A 19,890-nucleotide genomic window follows, 5' to 3' on the forward strand; every position below is an offset into this window, starting at 1 on the left:
ACTAAGTTGTTTTAGGAGTTTCAAAATGTGCTTTTTCCAGTTTAAATTCTCATCTACATGAACACCGAAGGCTTTTGAAGTTTCTGCCCCATTTATTATTTCCTCACCATGTGTTACACTGAATTGAATATGTTGTGTCTTTTTACAACTGAGAGAGAGAGAGAGAGAGAGAGAGAGAGAGAGAGAGAGAGAGAGAGAGAGAGAGCATTCACAGGAAACCATTCAATTATACTTTTAAGAACATTGTTTATTGTTTCTTCTGTTTCCGCATGTATGCTTGCATTGATTACAATACTACTGTCATCTGCAAAAATAACTAATTCTGCTTGTTGTATATTATATAGAAGTTCGTTTTACACATGAGGAACGACAGTGAACCAGAAACTGACTCTTGTGGAACACCATATGTGATTTCTTCCCAGTCAGAATAATGTTCACAGACTACACTGGTTACTAAGTACAACTTCTGCACTCTCATATCTTTTAAGTTGTGTCTTGAGAGCACTGACTTTAGCACCACACACTCTTTGTGGAGTGGTTTCCACCTTCCATGTAAAGAGCAGTTTCACTTACAGTTTGGCGAGTTAGTGATGTATGTCAGCCACCTATGGAAAAGCCACTGCACAAAAAATTTTACATGAATGATAATTTTTGTCTAATTTTCCCATTTCAAACACAGTTTGATTTCTTATGACAATTATTTTAATTGTTACACTTACCATGAGCTGCAAGCAATGGCACAAAAAAGGTGAGAATTTCCAATGTAGAAGAAACATATGAGTAATCCTATTTAAGCTTATTTTCTCTCCATATGTTTCAGTAATATAAATTCCACCAAAAGGTACTGATATGTCACTTACCTGGTATAGTAGTACCATTCCGATGGGTGAAGCCATAACCTAAGACTCTAGGATCAAACTGAAAATGTTCTATAGATGAGACTCCTTCTGGTTGCAGTCTCCCAGTATTGACGACTGGCAATGGAAGTTCATGCCTCAGTTGTAGCACTGGTGAGCCAAGATACTGTACCGGCCTATCAGCTGGCCTTTCCACATCTTCCTTAGTAAGAAATTTCATGCCTTCTCTTCCTTTACGTTGTCGTCTACTTGGTTCCATTCCTCCAACGAACCAAAATGCTTCTACACGAGGTTCAAAGTCAACCTGAAACATTTGAGTCTCTATAGTAGCCACGGGAAGTTATGTCTGAAACAAGATTACATTTTCATTTAAAATAAAAGCATTAATCTCAAATAAACTTTTTTCAATTTAACTGTGGTGTAGTATATCATTATGTTACAACTGCAGTTACGAGTACATATAGCTGATCTTTAATAGGATTTTTGAGGATGATGGAAATCTTTAAACATAGCCTGATCACTTGCATTTATATGAGAAATGTAACTAATAATTAAAGTCAGTTACAAATGAGCTTTGATATACACATTGTGAAACAATATATGAAAATTATTCCACTCAGGCTTTGGATTCCTGTCAAAAGTTTGGAGTGCATTCCAGTCAGATAATTAATAAACTGTACACAAACATAAAATAGTAAACTGGGAATTACAAAAAATGTATAATATAAGCCTTTCTCCTACAAATTATCAAAAACAATCTGGATGTGGTTTTGAAACCACTGTTAGTCTTCTAAAAAAAGCTTTTCATTGTAAAAAATAATCCTCTAATCTCACAGTCTATATACAGGGTGTTTCTAAAATGAATGTAATAAATGAGAGGGATAGTAGAGTGGGTCATAACAAACAACTGTCACATAGCAAACTACATCTCCATCCCTTAGCATTTGGCAGTAGGCATCACTTAACAGCATTGAGCGCTGTCTAGAAGGTACACATACAACCCATCATCCAAGTTGACATTGTAGCATGTCTGCCGGACAACATTTTCAATTTCTTTGTGACATGAAGGTAAAAGAGAGGTAGTGTTTACGTTTCATGACCTTTATTTGCAAACAGTTACGAAAACTGTCAAAATTACACCCTTATTCTTGAATTCATGCTGTGCACCAGTGCCCAACTGACCATTGCACCCTTTCGAACACCCCTGATAAAGTGGAGACTGCATCAGAGGCTGCCATAATTCATCCTATCAGTGTCTTCATCCATCTCGATAGATATTTCGTAAACAACAGATTTCAGGTGCCCCAGGTGAAAAAATCAAGGGGCATCAAGTCAGGGAAATGTGGAAGCCATGCCCTATCCAGTTCTCACCAAAGGTCTCATCCAAATGATTTCGCACCGCATGCGGGAAGTACACAGATGTACAGTCATGTTGATACCACATGCACTATGGCATGTTGAGTGGGACACGTTCCAAAAGCTCTGGCAGTGTTTCCCTTACGAAGTTTAAGTACCTGTCTGTGTTCAGTCATCTGGAGAGCATATAAAGACCAATCAGATTATTGCCTACCAAACCTGTCCAAACGCTGATAGCAAAGCACTCTTGGTGACCTCAAACAAAAGCAGTATGAGGATTTTCCCAAACCCGTGTTTGTTGATTCTGGCTGTTGAACACAACTTCATTTGTAAAGGATGCCTCATCTGTAAAAAGTAAGTATGGGAATTCAGGTTGAATGGCACACTATTGCACAAATCACTGTCAGAAGTCAATGCGATGTCTAACATCTTCTGGATTAAGGGTCGGAGCTTTCTGAAGGCAGTAAGAGTGAAACAGACCATGGAATGGTTTACACCCATTTCTCGAGCAACACACTGTGAGTTTGTTGAGGGCACGTTTTGCAGCACTGCTAATGCATCCTCTTTGAGCTCTGGTGTACACAGTGTGTGTTGGTGACTGCGTAAAACCGGCCTTTGCACCTGTATCACAAAACAAATGTGTCGAGTTTCAATGTATGGCATAAATGCAACAGCACCATTCCAATACCTTGTCAGTGGACAACTCACCTCAAGTGCACCAGTCTCTCCTGGGGGTCTGTGGATGACAGTGAAAATGCATGCCTCTGGCACCCGAGGATTTAGAAACCACTGAATATATAACCATTGAGCAGTGAGAGCATTCCCACCCGCTGACGCATGAGTGCAGTGCATGTCGCCCTTTCCTCCCAAAGAAAGTGCTCCTTCCAATTTCATCTTTGGTGCTGTCAATTTCATCATTTACTACTGTACTTTAAACGTAAGTTTAAGTATTACAGTACAGCCAGTTTAACCTTTAGAGCTGTCTGCCAACTTTAAATGCAATATTCAATGCTGTCAGCCAACTTTAAACTGTATGTTCTGATGATGCTCTTGTTCATTTGAAGAGCGAAACAGGTAATGAAAAATACAATGCTACTTGTGGCTGCTTTCTAAAACTTAGTTTTAACAGTCACTCCCTCTGCAGGCAATGTCTGCTCTTACTAAGGTATATGGCCATGGGTTGTTATGTGAAAGTTGTTTGCTTGACCCAGTCTACCAGCCCTCACATTTTTATTTACACTCATTTTATAAACACCCTGTATAAGTAGTGACTGTATAAGTAGTGACAGTTTAAATGTGAAAAGATTTTTTAACTTGGGGAATGTAAAACATTGTCTTTAGGAAAGAGTTAAAGCAACAGTTACCTGTTAGGTTTTAAAATTTATTTTATTATCGTTTACCAGTTTCAGGCTCTTTCATTTCCCTTGTCAGAAAATGCACATATTTTCACAAATGATACCAATACCAAATCAAACTATAAAATAATTTGCTGTTGCTTTGTTTACAGTTTTACTTTGTTTCATCATTAACTGTAAAAATGTGCACCTGGTGAATAAAAACATTCAAAACCAATAAGAATGAAATAAAGCAAAAAGCTATTTTGTCAGTAGATAACATTTTGAGGTTATGACGATTGCATGATAACACATGTTTTGAAATTACCAACCACTAATTTGATGACATCTTTTAAAAACATTTAACTGTTTCTTGCCATTACCAATTTTAATCATTTTTTTCCCCATCAGATAGCTGCAATACATTTACAGGGTGAACTTGTAATCATCTGTTGTTTGTTTTGAGTATTATGATGGCAATGGAAATTTTGTAACTTTTCCAGGTACCTTGTTTTTAGTGCAAAACAAGGCACCAACACACTTTTCACTGCATTACTGTTTCAAGCTAAAATATAGAGTGGGTCACCAACTGTACTCATGATATGCTGAAAACCTTTATCCTGTCAGAGACAGTAAAGGACTTGGAAGAGCAGTTGAATGGAATGGACAGTATCTTGAAAGGAGAATACAAGATGAACCTCAACAAAATCAAAACGAGGGTAATGGAATGTAGTCGAATTAAGTCGGGTGATGCTGAGGGAATTAGATTAGCAAATGAGACACTTAAAGTAGTAAAGGAGTTTTGCTATTTGTGGAGCAACATAACTGATGATGGTCTAAGTAGAGAGGATATAAAATGTAGACTGGCAATGGCAAGGAAAGCATTTCTGAAGGAGAGAAATTTGTTAACATCGAGTATAGATTTAAGTGTCAGGAAGTCATTTCTGAAAGTATTTGTATGGCCTTTAGCCATGTATGGAAGTGAAACATGGACGATAAATACACTCCTGGAAATTGAAATAAGAACACCGTGAATTCATTGTCCCAGGAAGGGGAAACTTTATTGACACATTCCTGGGGTCAGATACATCACATGATCACACTGACAGAACCACAGGCACATAGACACAGGCAACAGAGCAAGCACAATGTCGGCACTAGTACAGTGTATATCCACCTTTCGCAGCAATGCAGGCTGCTATTCTCCCATGGAGACGATCGTAGAGATGCTGGATGTAGTCCTGTGGAACGGCTTGCCATGCCATTTCCACCTGGCGCCTCAGTTGGACCAGCGTTCGTGCTGGACGTGCAGACCGCGTGAGACGACGCTTCATCCAGTCCCAAACATGCTCAATGGGGGACAGATCCTGAGATCTTGCTGGCCAGGGTAGTTGACGTACACCTTCTAGAGCACGTTGGGTGGCACGGGATACATGCGGACGTGCATTGTCCTGTTGGAACAGCAAGTTCCCTTGCCGGTCTAGGAATGGTAGAACGATGGGTTCGATGACGGTTTGGATGTACCGTGCACTATTCAGTGTCCCCTCGACGATCACCAGTGGTGTACGGCCAGTGTAGGAGATCGCTCCCCACCTCATGATGCCGGGTGTTGGCCCTGTGTGCCTCGGTCGTATGCAGTCCTGATTGTGGCGCTCACCTGCACGGTGCCAAACACGCATACGACCATCATTGGCACCAAGGCAGAAGCGACTCTCATCGCTGAAGACGACACGTCTCCATTCGTCCCTCCATTCACGCCTGTCGCGACACCACTGGAGGCGGGCTGCACGATGTTGGGGCGTGAGCGGAATACGGCCTAACGGTGTGCGGGACCGTAGCCCAGCTTCATGGAGACGGTTGCGAATGGTCCTCGCCGATACCCCAGGAGCAACAGTGTCCCTAATTTGCTGGGAAGTGGCGGTGCGGTCCCCTACGGCACTGCGTAGGATCCTACGGTCTTGGCGTGCATCCGTGCGTCGCTGCGGTCCGGTCCCAGGTCGACGGGCACGTGCACCTTCCGCCGACCACTGGCGACAACATCGATGTACTGTGGAGACCTCACGCCCCACGTGTTGAGCAATTCGGCGGTACGTCCACCTGGCCTCCCGCATGCCCACTATACGCCCTCGCTCAAAGTCCGTCAACTGCACATACGGTTCACGTCCACGCTGTCGCGGCATGCTACCAGTGTTAAAGACTGCGATGGAGCTCCGTATGCCACGGCAAACTGGCTGACACTGACGGCGGCGGTGCACAAATGCTGGGCAGCTAGCGCCATTCGACGGCCAACACTGCGGTTCCTGGTGTGTCCGCTGTGCCGTGCGTGTGATCATTGCTTGTACAGCCCTCTCGCAGTGTCCCGAGCAAGTATGATGGGTCTGACACACCGGTGTCAATGTGTTCTTTTTTCCATTTCCAGGAGTGTAGTTTAGACAAGAAGAGAATAGAAGCTTTTGAAGTATGGTGCTACAGAAGAATGCTGAAGATTAGATGGGTAGATCACATAACTAATGAGGCAATATTGAATAGAATTGGGGAGGTGTTCATGGCACAACTTGACTAGAAGAAGGGATTGGTTGGTAGGACATGTTCTGAGGCATCAAGGGAACACCAATTTAGTATTGGAGGGCAGCATGAAGGTAAAAATCGTAGAGGGAGACCAAGAGATGAATACACTATGCAGATTCAGAAGGATGTAGGTTGCAATAGGTACTGGGAGATGAAGAAGCTTGCACAGGATAGAGTAGCATGGAGAGCTGCATCAAACCAGTCTCAGGACTGAAGACCACAACAACAACAACATTAAAGCATTTTAACATGGGAAGGGGACTATAAGGACAGAAGAGATGCTGGAAGGATCATTCTCATCTACATTGTTCAGAGGACCTTGTGCTGGCAAGAAAGATTTCCCTCCACATTCGTCTACCTAAGCAACTACTTCGAAACAATCAGTGTCACTATGGCTGCAGCCAGGCGCATTTAGGTGTGTGTGTGGGGAGGGTGGGGTGGGGGTGGGGGTGGGGGTTGCATGCGCACACTGCCTTCGGTAGTAATTTGTTTTCGTTGCACCTGTCAGCCTATACTGCTTGAGACTGCTTCAGAGTTCTCTTTAAATCTCATGTAAGAAATTTTATATAGCCAGCACTATTTCACTGATAAGTAATAACATACTGCAATCAGTTAAGTAGTTTACAACTTGTTACCAAATTCACTACAATGTAATGCTTCATTGACAAGTCTATAATATAGGTGGAGGTCCAAGATCACTAGAAACATGTATAAGTATATACCTTTTACTTCTTTTGCATAACAACATTATTGAAGCCGGCTCATACTGAAGTATCAGCAGATCTAACAGTAGATCACGTAAGTTCAATGTAATGCATATATTTCTCAATTCAGCCATGACCGAAGCTAATCATGCTATGGTGGTTCTGAAGCCTCTTGAATACTAGCAACTGTAATAGCAGTGTTGTGTGGATGTGATGGATATATTTAGTGTAAGCTCTTTCCCCAATTCTGGAAGACTCCAGCCATTTTTTCTTCTACAGTTCACTGCTGAAGCTCTAGCTCTTCACGGGACATTGGTAGTGGGGATTTTACAATGACTAATTTCTCAATCATGAGTGGTTTACTTAGCCACAACATCTTAGTGTTGTAATATACCTTCATCCAGCAGCAGAGGCTGACACTGACGATTGTGGAATAAGGTTAGCAATTCCTGCTGTTGTTGCTGAGGTCTACAGTCGAAAGACTGGTTTGATGCAGCTCTCCACATACATCTATACTGTGCAAGCCTCTTCGTATCTGCATAATTGCTTCATCCATTTGAATCTGTTTCCTGTAGTCAAGCATTGTTCTCTGGCCCCCATGCACATAAGTGCGTGCGCCCGCCCACCCGCCCCCGCGCGCGCGCGCACACACACACACACACACACACACACACACACACACACACACTCACACTCTCTCTCTTCTCTCTCTTCTCTCTCTCTCTCTCTCTCTCTCTCTCTCTCTCTCTCTCTCTCTCTCTCTCTCTCTCTCCTTCCACTATTACAAAATCAATGACTCCTTGTTGCCTCAGGATATGTACCATCAACCTATTTATTGTTTTAGTCAAGTTGGGCAATAAATTCCTTCCTCCACCCCCCTCCCAATTTGATTCAATACCTCCCTTTAAGAAGAGGCTTTTCTGGCTCTCACACATGTGGATAGCTTACAACGACCATTTTACCCAGCTTTTCTACAGAGGAGTTACAAAATATTTAATTAATATTAAATCCAAGCACAAATTCAAATTGTAGAAGAGATTACATACCAAATAACCACAATCACAGGCTGATTGCACGTATAATTAATGAGCTGGTAATTCTGATATGTGAATTTCCCCCACAAAAGTAGTTTTCCCACAATTCTGAACTAACTGACATGTTACCAAGGAAAAGAGCCTTAGGATGAGAATGTCCACAAACTTAGTAAAATAGTCCCAAGATGATATGTTCACAAAAAGGAAGACAGGAGCTATTGCATTCAAATTTGTTTCGCTGTCACTTTTCCATGGAAGGAGAACCCGCCCCCTCACCCCTTCTTTTTAAGCAAAGGGGTGCTGCACTTCTGTCTACATAGAATGAGCAACCTAAAAGTGAGAGAGTCTTTCCTGCCTCTCCACCTCAAACACTGCAGGGGGGATCAGTGCTGCCTCCCTGATGAAGGTGGCTGCATTGAACTAGTTTTTCAGGAAACATAACAAAACATGCACACGTACACATACGTGCATGCACGCACATGAGCCCACACACACACACACACACACACACACACACACACACACACACACACACACACACACACATGCACACGCACGCACACACGAACACAAAACATGGGATTGTGGGCGAATGACAAAATAGTTGCCGAGATTCACCTGAGCTGTTAGAAGATGTGGAATAAAAGGTGATAAATTTGCCAGTAAAATTCTGTTTATTTGTTTTATTACAGAGGCTGCAACTGCATTTTCCATTTTACCCTCATCCAGATTATTTCTGCCATCCAGTTCTTCCTTCCTCCTGCAACAGATAATACATTTAGTCTTTCTTAATTTATGGTCCAACAACAATAAACTTTTTCTTTGTTTCCTGCGATCAGATGACATTCGGAACAAATGAGAATGATAGTTACACAACTTTCTACATTCTTTACAACTCTTAGTTCAACAGCAAGGAGTAATTTTTTTACTTCCTTTGTGATTCGAACATTTGTCTGAAAAACAGCAATAAAGTCTCACCTAGCACTTGGTCAGTGATCTCAGATCATAACCAACACAAAATTCTTGTTGACTTTATCAAATGTCATGTTACATTCCTTGACTAATTATCTAACCACTTGTAATCCATATCTCTATCCATTCATCAAGATTTCATTTGAAATAATTCTTGTTTCAAATATATGTAAAAAGTAATAATGACTAATTAATAAAAGGCATAAATCAAGAAGACAAACACCATATCTAACTGAGCACTGAAGGGATGTACCAAACACCTGAAACACACTACTATCAACTTTGAAACAGTATGGCTAGTCATTCAGAAAAAACACAATTTTTTTGTCTTAACAGAAGGCAAATCACTGGGCCACAGCATTCATCTGCTGTCAGAATACAAATCACAATTTCATAATATGGGTGACGCTAATAATATCACAGCACAGCCAACTCATATCACAGGTTAACCCCAGCAAGAGAGAGAGCCCAGTGATATTGGGCAACGTCATATGCAAAACCCGGTTAATGCTACTTCCTTGAATCTGCATGACTGAAAATATATTTCCTTTGATCACGGTGTTTTACTTGACTGAGTTATGTAATTATTTTCCACATACAGACATTCATATTCAAAGCCATAGTTTGACATACATGCATTTTCTGCTGGTGAATTTGCTAAGTCATTTCTGTCATTTTTGTATTGGTACCCAATAGGATTTTCCTTCAAATTGCAAGAGATCAAAACAGAATGAAGAATATAATGTAATGCCCCAATTGGGATGAGGTCATCAGCTATCTTGTAGTTGCAAACTGATCTGACCTTATCAACAGTGTCAGTAGAGAGACTGGGATTAGTTATCATGACATCACAGTGATGGTGGTTATTAAAATTCATAAATCAATCAAGAAGGCTAGGACAGTTTTGATGCTGGAAAGAACAGTTACACAGTTGTTAGCATCCTGCTTAGACAACAAATGGACATCATTTATTTCAAATGAATGGGCATAGAGGCCACTCCTTCAGCAGGGTCTGTGCAGGCAAGCAGGGACAAAGGAATGCTAGTTATTAGAAGCTCCAATGTTAGATGCATTATGGAGCCCCTTAGGGACATAACATCCAGGTCTCGAAAGAAATCCAATGTGTGCTCGGTAAGTCTGCTGGGAGGCATCATCCGAGATGTGGACACGGTCCTGCCTGTGGCTACTAAGGGTGCATCTTGCAGTCATCTGCAAGTTTTCTCTTATGTTGTCATGAATAATGTCTGTCGTTTGGGTTCTGAGGTCATCCTCATCTCATACAGGTGACTGGCAAAAGAAGGGAAGACTGCTGGCCTTCCACAGGAGGAGCAAGCAGAGTTCACAATTTGCTATATCGTACCCAGAGTTGCTCAGGGCCCTTTGGTTTCAAGCCGAGTGCAGTTTGAGGTCCTGTGATGAACACTCACCAGTCGACACACAGAGAGTGAAATCAGACTGTACAAAGTTCCTGGCTTTACGGCCCTCCAGGAAAGTTGTTGAGCTCAAATTATTCTAAAAACCGAGAGACGGCTGAAACAGAAATTGGAAAGTTCCAAAATACTTAGCAAGGCATGGACCATATATCACAAAGAGAGGTTAGTTGCAATAGGAGGGGAAGTGTCACTGCTGTCAACAGAAATATTGTGCGTATTGAGGTTGAAACTGAGTCTGACTGTGGGGTTATCTGGATGTATGTAACAGGTCTAAGTGAAGTAATGTTGATTATCACATGCATTTACCAGCCACCCAATTCTGCCCTGACTGTTTCAGAATCACTCAAAGAAAGTCTACACTCCGTAATGTCTAGCAGTTGTCACAGAGATTGGGTCTGCATAAGGCAAATAAACGAAACATGACCTTTTTTTTTCACTCCTAACCGCTTCCACAAGTGTTGTTGATTCTGACAATGACCAATCAAATCTATCACTGAAGAAAGGTGGATGGCCCTCTTGTTCAAGTTCCTTCACGAATTTTATATAAGAAAAGTTCTATAAACCTTTCAAGTTTTTTGTTCTACGAGGCCACATCACAAATTTGATGTGTAAATGTCGATAGAAACACATTGGTTTGATGCTGCTGAACTATAGTGCACTTGGTTCAAAGTGTTCCATGTATAGATGTGTCACAACAAGCAATTGCCATGCCATCAGTTTGCTCCTAATACTTTACATCAAACAAGAAATACATGACATGAAAAAAGGTCTAAAGAGTGAAACAATCATTGAACTTTTGCAATCAGTTCCAAGGATTCAAAAACTGAGACTCAAGTTTAAGAGGTAACCACATTAAAACTGACCATAATATCCTTTTCCTTGAGCAAAAATTGACCAAGGCAGTGTAAAAAGTAAGTGGAGTTGCACATGTGGTGTTTGCACTTCCCCACATAATTGCTGAGAATATGTATTTTGCATGTAGGTGTGCCAATATTACTAACTACGATGTAAGCATGTGGACAAAAAATCTACTCACCATGCAGCAGCCAGAGAACACACATACAAAAGGTATTATGTTCACAAGCTTCTGGACTCAGAGGCTCTTTCCTTTGGCAGAAGGACTGAAGGGGAAGGAAGGGGTTGAAGAAAACGACTGGTGTTATACAAACACTGTTCAGCCTTTTACATTGGCATGACTACTACCAAGTTATCAGTTAGGATGAATGGGGATGGGTATAGGGTGCGGCAACATGCAATATCCTGTTACAGAGCATGCACTACATCATGACGGTCGTGACCTTGGTGCCTGTTCCACTACATGTGCCATCTGCATTCTTCCCCCAGATGCAAGTTCCTCAGAGCTCCACAGCTGGTAGGAGCTACAATACGATGTTGGTTCTCGCCACCCATGTATGCTAATTCTTTCTAATTTTTCAGGTCTCAGCATTTCTTCACAGTAATCATTCCTTTCTTCACTCCATTTTATACATCTTTCATTTTCTGACCTCTCTATGTTTCACCATACCCCTCCCATCTCTATCACATATGACACGCTTAGCTTTTAGCTCTTATTAACTCATGCAGGACACTTTAGCAGTAATCTCTGCGGTGCGTATTACCCAATCTTCCACCTTTAAGCTCTCAGGTTTTGAAATATCTTCCGGTGCAGTCTCCAACAGTCAGTCTTTCCTTCTCATCCTATTAGGTAAGTCTCCCTGACCCACGGTTCTGGTGAGTTTTCTGAACAGTAACTCTTTTCCTAAACCTCACCAGTCCTTTTTCTTCACCCCTCTTCCTTCCCTTCAACATTTCTGCTAGAAGAATACACTGGCTTGAAAGCCTGCATATGTAATACCTTTCTTTGGTGTGTTCTCCATCTGCCACTTGGTGAGTAGATTTTTTATCTATCCAATTACATTATATTTCCAAAAACTGATTTTTTTCATTGAAATACTACTAATTATGGATCTTATCAACCAAAATAATCAATCTCTGAAAATATAATGTAACTGGACAGATAAAAAATCTACTCACCAAGTGGCGGCAGGAGAACACATATAAAAGATATTAGAATTTGCAAGCTTTCAGTGGCTCCTTCATCTGGCAAAAGGGTTGAAGAGGAAGGAAGAGGGGTGAAGGACTGGTGAGGTTTAAGAAAATGATCGAGTTCAGAAAATTTGCCCAGAGTCTTGGGTCAGGGGAGAATTACCTGATGGGATGAGAAGGAAAGACTAATTGTTGGGGTCTGCATCAGACGAGATTTATGCATACCTGTTCTCTTGCTGCCACTTGGTGAGTAGATTTTTTATGTATCCAATTACATTATAACCACGGATCTTGGAGGAATCCCTTCCTTGTGTGTGTTGCAAAGATCATGTAGTCATGATCACACATTTACTCTTGTTCTAAGATCCTTAATTGTGTTACATAGGAAGCCTGACTCATTGAAGAGTTACGGTAATATCTTCTTCTCGGTTTTATTCTTAGGACTGACTGTTATGTATATGTAGGCAACATCTTTCAAAAGATAATAAATCTTGTTTTTGTAGACCACATGTGATATTAGGAGCACAGAACTACCCTTGACAGCTGGCAGAACTACGGTTTCCCTACCCTCCCACAGTCTTTGATTGTTACTCTCTTTCTGGAAGATGTTGGATCTAAATACGGGTGCCTTTGTAAGTGATATGCAGGTCCACAATGAATGTATTGTGCTGCACTGAGAACACAGTTCCTAGTGCCTAAAAAAAAGACAGCTGGGTCAGTCATCAATATAATGAGTGTAAAATGGAACCAACTACTTGGCTGAACACTTGAAAACACAGCGATAACCAATCACATTGACCAAACCTGAGAGATCATAGAACTTCACTCCATGTGGAAATGTTCCACAATGTGTACAATTTGAATGAGCTCTCCCAAGAGAAAGATCATCCCATCAGTATGCAGACCTTCCTCATGACAGGCACAAATCCAAAAACATTTCAGTAAAAGTATTTATGCTTTTCCATAGACAAATTTTCAATTTTTTCAACTAACTTTCAAAGAATAAAGTAGTATGAAAACTACAGTTCCAAAACTGGCAAGGAATCATAGAAAATTTCATGATATGTTAAACACAGGAGACTTCTCAGTTTTTGGCCTCATGGATGGGCTCATATGCTGACCAACCACGGGGGACATCCGAGCTCATTCGTAGGCAGACTTGATCTGCCATCTATAAAAAATCTGGCACAGTTCAAGTGTCCTCAGGCAGGACCGTCAAACTATAGGAGGTTGAGTAAGTCAAGGCAGAATGGGAAAGGTCCACCTCCCGATGCACTAAGAAAAAATTAAAGAAAGCCTGATGTCCCAGAGACATAGACAGAAATGGTTGTATTCTTTTAAGTTATATTCTCACATAGCTATAGTCTGCAAGCTTGTGTTCACAATCACAGTGCTAAGTGAAATACTATCACTGGTGAATGCACCCTCTGGTTTTGTAAGTGCTGATGTCAAAGTTGAGCAACTTTGTTATTATTATAGCTCTTCAATCAATTCCATAACAGACATACAAATGCTTCTCAAATGCTATATGTCTTTAAACTGCAGTATTTGGAAGTAAAGCAGAGTACTAAATGCTGATTTAAACAAGCTGTTATTATTATTATTATTATTATTATTATTATTATTATTTCTTTCTTTTTTCAGACGTTATGTCTGGTCAAAAATGGAAAGTGACGCGGACCTTGATCAAGCGTGACTTCCTTTTAACTGTATGGTATATGTTATATTGCATTTAGGAACTTTCGGATAATTGAACATGTATCAATAATTACGGATTTCTGTAGTTGTATATATAAGTTTGGATGCAGCTGTATTGCATTGATGTACTGGTGGATATTGTGTGGTATGACTCCTGTAATTGATAGTACAATTGGTATAATGTCAACTTTATCCTGATGCCACATGTCCTTTACTTCCTCAGCCAGTTGGATGTATTTTTCAATTTTTTCTCCTGTTTTCTTTTGTATCTTTGTTGTGTTGGGTATGTATATTTCGATTAGTTGTGTTAATTTCTTCTTTTTATTGGTGAGTATGATGTCAGGTTTGTTATGTGGTGTTGTTTTATCTGTTATGATGGTTCTGTTCCAGTATAATTTGTATTCATCATTCTCCAGTACATTTTGTGGTGCATACTTGTACGTGGGAACATGTTGTTTTATAAGTTTATGTTGTAAGGCAAGCTGTTGATGTATTATTTTTGCTACATTGTCATGTCTTCTGGGGTATTCTGTATTTGCTAGTATTGTACATCCGCTTGTGATGTGATCTACTGTTTCTATTTGTTGTTTGCAAAGTCTGCATTTGTCTGTTGTGGTATTGGGATCTTTAATAATATGCTTGCTGTAATATCTGGTGTTTATTGTTTGATCCTGTATTGCAATCATGAATCCTTCCGTCTCACTGTATATATCGCCTTTTCTTAGCCATGTGTTGGATGCGTCTTGATCGATGTGTGGCTGTGTTAGATGATACGGGTGCTTGCCATGTAGTGTTTTCTTTTTCCAATTTCCTTTCTTCGTATCTGTTGATGTTATGTGATCTAAAGGGTTGTAGAAGTGGTTAGGAAATTGCAGTGGTGTAGCCGATGTACACTCCTGGAAATGGAAAAAAGAACACATTGACACCGGTGTGTCAGACCCACCATACTTGCTCCGGACACTGCGAGAGGGCTGTACAAGCAATGATCACACGCACGGCACAGCGGTGTTGGCCGTCGAATGGCGCTAGCTGCGCAGCATTTGTGCACCGCCGCCGTCAGTGTCAGCCAGTTTGCCGTGGCATACGGAGCTCCATCGCAATCTTTAACACTGGTAGCATGCCGCGACAGCGTGGACGTGAACCGTATGTGCAGTTGACGGACTTTGAGCGAGGGCGTATAGTGGGCATGCGGGAGGCCGGGTGGACGTACCGCCGAATTGCTCAACACGTGGGGCGTGAGGTCTCCACAGTACATCGATGTTGTCGCCAGTTGTCGGCGGAAGGTGCACGTGCCCGTCGACCTGGGACCGGACCGCAGCGACGCACGGATGCACGCCAAGACTGTAGTATCCTACGCAGTGCCGTAGGGGACCGCACCGCCACTTCCCAGCAAATTAGGGTCACTGTTGCTCCCGGGGTATCGGCGAGGACCATTCGCAACCGTCTCCATGAAGCTGGGCTACAGTCCCGCGCACCGTTAGGCCGTCTTCCGCTCACGCCCCAACATCGTGCAGCCCGCCTCCAGTGGTGTCGCGACAGGCGTGAATGGAGGGACGAATGGAGACGTGTCGTCTTCAACGATGAGAGTCGCTTCTGCCTTGGTGCCAATGATGGTCGTATGCGTGTTTGGCGCCGTGCAGGTGAGCGCCACAATCAGGACTGCATACGACCGAGGCACACAGGGCCAACACCCGGCATCATGGTGTGGGGAACGATCTCCTACACTGGCCGTACACCACTGGTGATCGTCGAGGGGACACTGAATAGCGCACGGTACATCCAAACCGTCATCGAACCCATCGTTCTACCATTCCTAGACCGGCAAGGGAACTTACTGTTCCAACAGGACAATGCACGTCCGCATATATCCCGTGCCACCCAACGTGCTCTAGAAGGTGTAAGTCAACTACCCTGGCAAGCAAGATCTCCGGATCTGTCCCCCATTGAGCATGTTTGGGACTGGATGAAGCGTCGTCTCACGCGGTCTGCACGTCCAGCACGAACGCTGGTCCAACTGAGGCGCCAGGTGGAAATGGCATGGCAAGCCGTTCCACAGGACTACATCCAGCATCTCTACGATCGTCTCCATGGGAGAATAGCAGCCTGCATTGCTGCGAAAGGTGGATATACACTGTACTAGTGCCGACATTGTGCATGCTCTGTTGCCTGTGTCTATGTGCCTGCGGTTCTGTCAGTGTGATCATGTGATGTATCTGACCCCAGGAATGTGTCAATAAAGTTTCCCCTTCCTGGGACAATGAATTCACGGTGTTCTTATTTCAATTTCCAGGAGTGTATTTATATGAGTGACTGCTTTGTGTATTTTGCTAGTTTCTGCTCATTCTAGAAAGAATTTTCTTAAATTGTCTACCTGTCCATAATGTAGGTTTTTTATATCGATAAATCCCCTTCCTCCTTCCTTTCTGCTTAATGTGAATCTTTCTGTTGCAGAATGTATGTGATGTATTCTATATTTGTGGCATTGTGAACGTGTAAGTGTATTGAGTGCTTCTAGGTCTGTGTTACTCCATTTCACTACTCCAAATGAGTAGGTCAATATTGGTATAGGATAAGTATTTATAGCTTTTGTCTTGTTTCTTGCTGTCAATTCTGTTTTCAGTATTTTTGTTAGTCTTTGTCTACATTTTCCTTTTAGTTCTTCTTTAATATTTGTATTATCTATTCCTATTTTTTGTCTGTACCCTTGATATTTAAAGGCATCTGTTTTTTCCATCGCTTCTATGCAGTCGCTGTGCTTATCCAATATGTAATCTTCTTGTTTAGTGTGTTTTCCCTTGACAATGCTATTTTTCTTACATTTGTCTGTTCCAAAAGCCATATTTATATCATTGCTGAATACTTCTGTTATCTTTAGTAATTGGTTGAGTTGTTGATTTGTTGCTGCCAGTAGTTTTAGATCATGCATGTATAGCAAATGTGTGATTTTGTGTGGGTATGTTCCAGTAATATTGTATCCATAATTTGTATTATTTAGCATGTTGGATAGTGGGTTCAGAGCAAGGCAGAACCAGAAAGGACTTAATGAGTCTCCTTGGTATATTCTACACTTAATCTGTATTGGCTGTGATGTGATATTATGTGAATTTGTTTGGATATTAAGTGTGGTTTTCCAATTTTTCATTACTATGTTTAGGAACTGTATCAATTTAGGATCTACTTTGTATATTTCCAATATTTGTAGTAACCATGAGTGGGGTACACTATCAAAAGCTTTTTGGTAATCAATGTATGCACAGTGCAGCGACCTTTGTTTAGTTTTAGCTTGATATGTCACCTCTTCCTCTATTATCAGTTGCTCTTTACATCCTCGTGCTCCTTTGCAACAGCCTTTTTGTTCTTCATTTATAATTTTATTCTGTGTTGTATGTGTCATTAATCTCTGTGTAATGACTGAAGTTAATATTTTGTATACTGTTGGTAGGCATGTTATGGGGCGATATTTTGCTGGGTTTGCTGTCTGCTTGATCTTTAGGTTTCAGATAAGTTATTCCATGTGTAAGTGTATCAGGGAATGTGTATGGCCCTGCAATGTAACTATTAAATAATTTATATCTAAAAACAAAGATGATGAGACTTACCAAACAAAAGCGCTGGCAGGTCGATAGACACACAAACAAACACAAACATACACACAAAATTCAAGCTTTCACAACAAATGGTTGCTTCATCAGGAAAGAGGGAAGGAGAGGGAAAGACGAAAGCATGTGGGTTTTAAGGGAGAGGGTAAGGAGTCATTCCAATCCTGGGAGCGGAAAGACTTACCTTAGGGGGAAAAAAGGACAGGTATACACTCGCACACACACACATATCCATCTGCACATACACAGACACAAGCAGACATTTGTAAAGGCAAAGAGTTTGGGCAGAGATGTCAGTCAAGGCAGAAGTAAAGAGGCAAAGATGTTGTTGAAAGACAGGTGAGGTATGAGTGGCGGCAACTTGAAATTACTTCCTCACATCCTGCCCTGAAATGAGATCCATCCTTCATGAAATCCTCCCCACTCCACCAAGAGTGTCTTTCCGCCGTCCACCTAACCTTCGTAAACTCTTAGTTCATCCCTATGAAATGCCCAAACCACCTTCCGTACCCTCTGGCTCCTACCCTTGTAACCGCCACCAGTGTAAAACCTGTCCCATGCACCCTCCCACCACCACCTACTCCAGTCCTGTAACCCGGAAGGTGTACACGAGCAAAGGCAGAGCCACGTGTGAAAGCACCCACATGATTTACCAACTGACCTGCCTACACTGTGAAGCTTTCTATGTGGGAATGACCAGCAACAAACTGTCCGTTCGCATGAATGGACACAGGCAGACAGTGTTTGTTGGTAATGAGGATCACACTGTGGCTAAACATGCCTTGGTGCACGGCCGGCACATCTTGGCACAGTGTTACACCGTCCGGGTTATCTGGATACTTCCCACTAACACCAACCTGTCAGAACTCCGGAGATGGGAACTTGCCCTTCAGTATATCCTCTCTTCTCGTTATCCGCCAGGCCTCAACCTCCGCTAATTTCAAGTTGCCGCCACTCATACGTGTGTGTGCACGAGTGTATACCTGTCCTTTTTTCCCCCTAAGGTGAGTCTTTCCGCTCCCGGGATTGGAATGGCTCCTTACCCTCTCCCTTAAAACCCACATCCTTTCATCTTTCCCTCTCCTTCCCTCTTTCCTGATGAAGCAACTGTTTGTTGCGAAAGCTTGAATTTTGTGTGTATGTTTGTGTGTCTATCGACCTGCCAGCACTTTTGTTTGGTAAGTCTCATCATCTTTGTTTTTAGATATATTTTTCCCCACGTGGAATGTTTCCCTCTATTATGTTAAATAATTTAGTTAGATGTGAATGTGTTGAGGTGAACTTCTTTAGCCAGAAATTTGCTATTTTATCTTTTCCAGGGGCTTTCCAATTGTGAGTAGAATTAATTGCTTGGGTGACTTCATGTTGCAAAATTATCACTTCAGGCATTTGTGGTATCATCTTGTATGTGTCTGTTTCTGCTTGTATCCACCATGCATGCCTGTTATGTTGTACCGGGTTTGACCATATGTTGCTCCAGAAGTGTTATGTTTGGTGGATTGTCTATTTTAATGTGTGTGTTATCTATTATCTGGTAAAATTTCTTTTGGTTTGTGTTGAATGTTTGGTTTTGTTTCCTTCTATTTTCACTTTTTTTGTATCTTCTAAGTCGTTTGGCTAATGCTGGTAATTTCTGCTTCTTTTCATCTAATTGCTCTATCACCTCTTGTTGTGAGATTTTACCTAACCTTTTTCGTTTTTTGTCTGACATTTCATTTCTTATAAATTGTGTTAGCTGTCCGATGTCTTTTCTCAGTTTTTCTATTCTGATCTGTAGCCTGTGTTGCCATGCTGGTTTTGTGGGTTTCTTCTGTGTGTTGGTTGGTTCTGATCTCTGCCTAGTGTGTATATTTAGTGTAGTGAGTGCTCCTATATAAACCAGTAGTTGTAACTCTTCCATAGTTGTGTTTTCATTTATTTTGTTGTATGATTGTGTTGATAGTTTTTATTGTTGTTTCGACTTGTGGGTTATTTGGCGGTCTATGCAAGAATGGTCTAATGTCTGTATTTGTGTCTTTGTTTTCTATATATGTCAGCAGAAATTTTTCTTCTATATCTAACATGTGTGTCACTTGTGTCCTATTTGTGCTTGTTCTGGTGGCTGTGTTAAGATTTCGTTTTCCTCTGATTGTTTAATTGATGCGTGTTGTCCTTTGTTTGTTTGCTCTGGGATGTTTGAGTCCATTACTGTATTTTCTTCTTCTTCTGATTGCACATTATTTTGTTCCAGTATTTGTTGTACTTGTTGTTTGATGTTTTCTAATTCTGACTTGGGTACCCTGTTATTTT

General features: G+C 41.6%; 1 protein-coding gene across 1 annotated transcript in view; it reads right to left on the reverse strand.

Annotated features, from left to right (window-relative positions):
- LOC124805226 (28S ribosomal protein S30, mitochondrial) overlaps nt 1-19,890 on the reverse strand; it is a 95,845-nt gene that overhangs the window by 26,043 nt on the left and 49,912 nt on the right. The window contains exons 2-3 of the mRNA XM_047265725.1: nt 8,472-8,613; nt 861-1,161 (exon numbers count right to left, since the gene is read on the reverse strand). Coding sequence (XP_047121681.1) covers nt 861-1,161; nt 8,472-8,613 — 443 coding nt within the window. The remainder of the gene's footprint in view (nt 1-860; nt 1,162-8,471; nt 8,614-19,890) is intronic.

This window comes from Schistocerca piceifrons, chromosome 7, assembly GCF_021461385.2.
Source record: "Schistocerca piceifrons isolate TAMUIC-IGC-003096 chromosome 7, iqSchPice1.1, whole genome shotgun sequence".
Classification (NCBI taxonomy): domain Eukaryota; kingdom Metazoa; phylum Arthropoda; class Insecta; order Orthoptera; family Acrididae; genus Schistocerca; species Schistocerca piceifrons.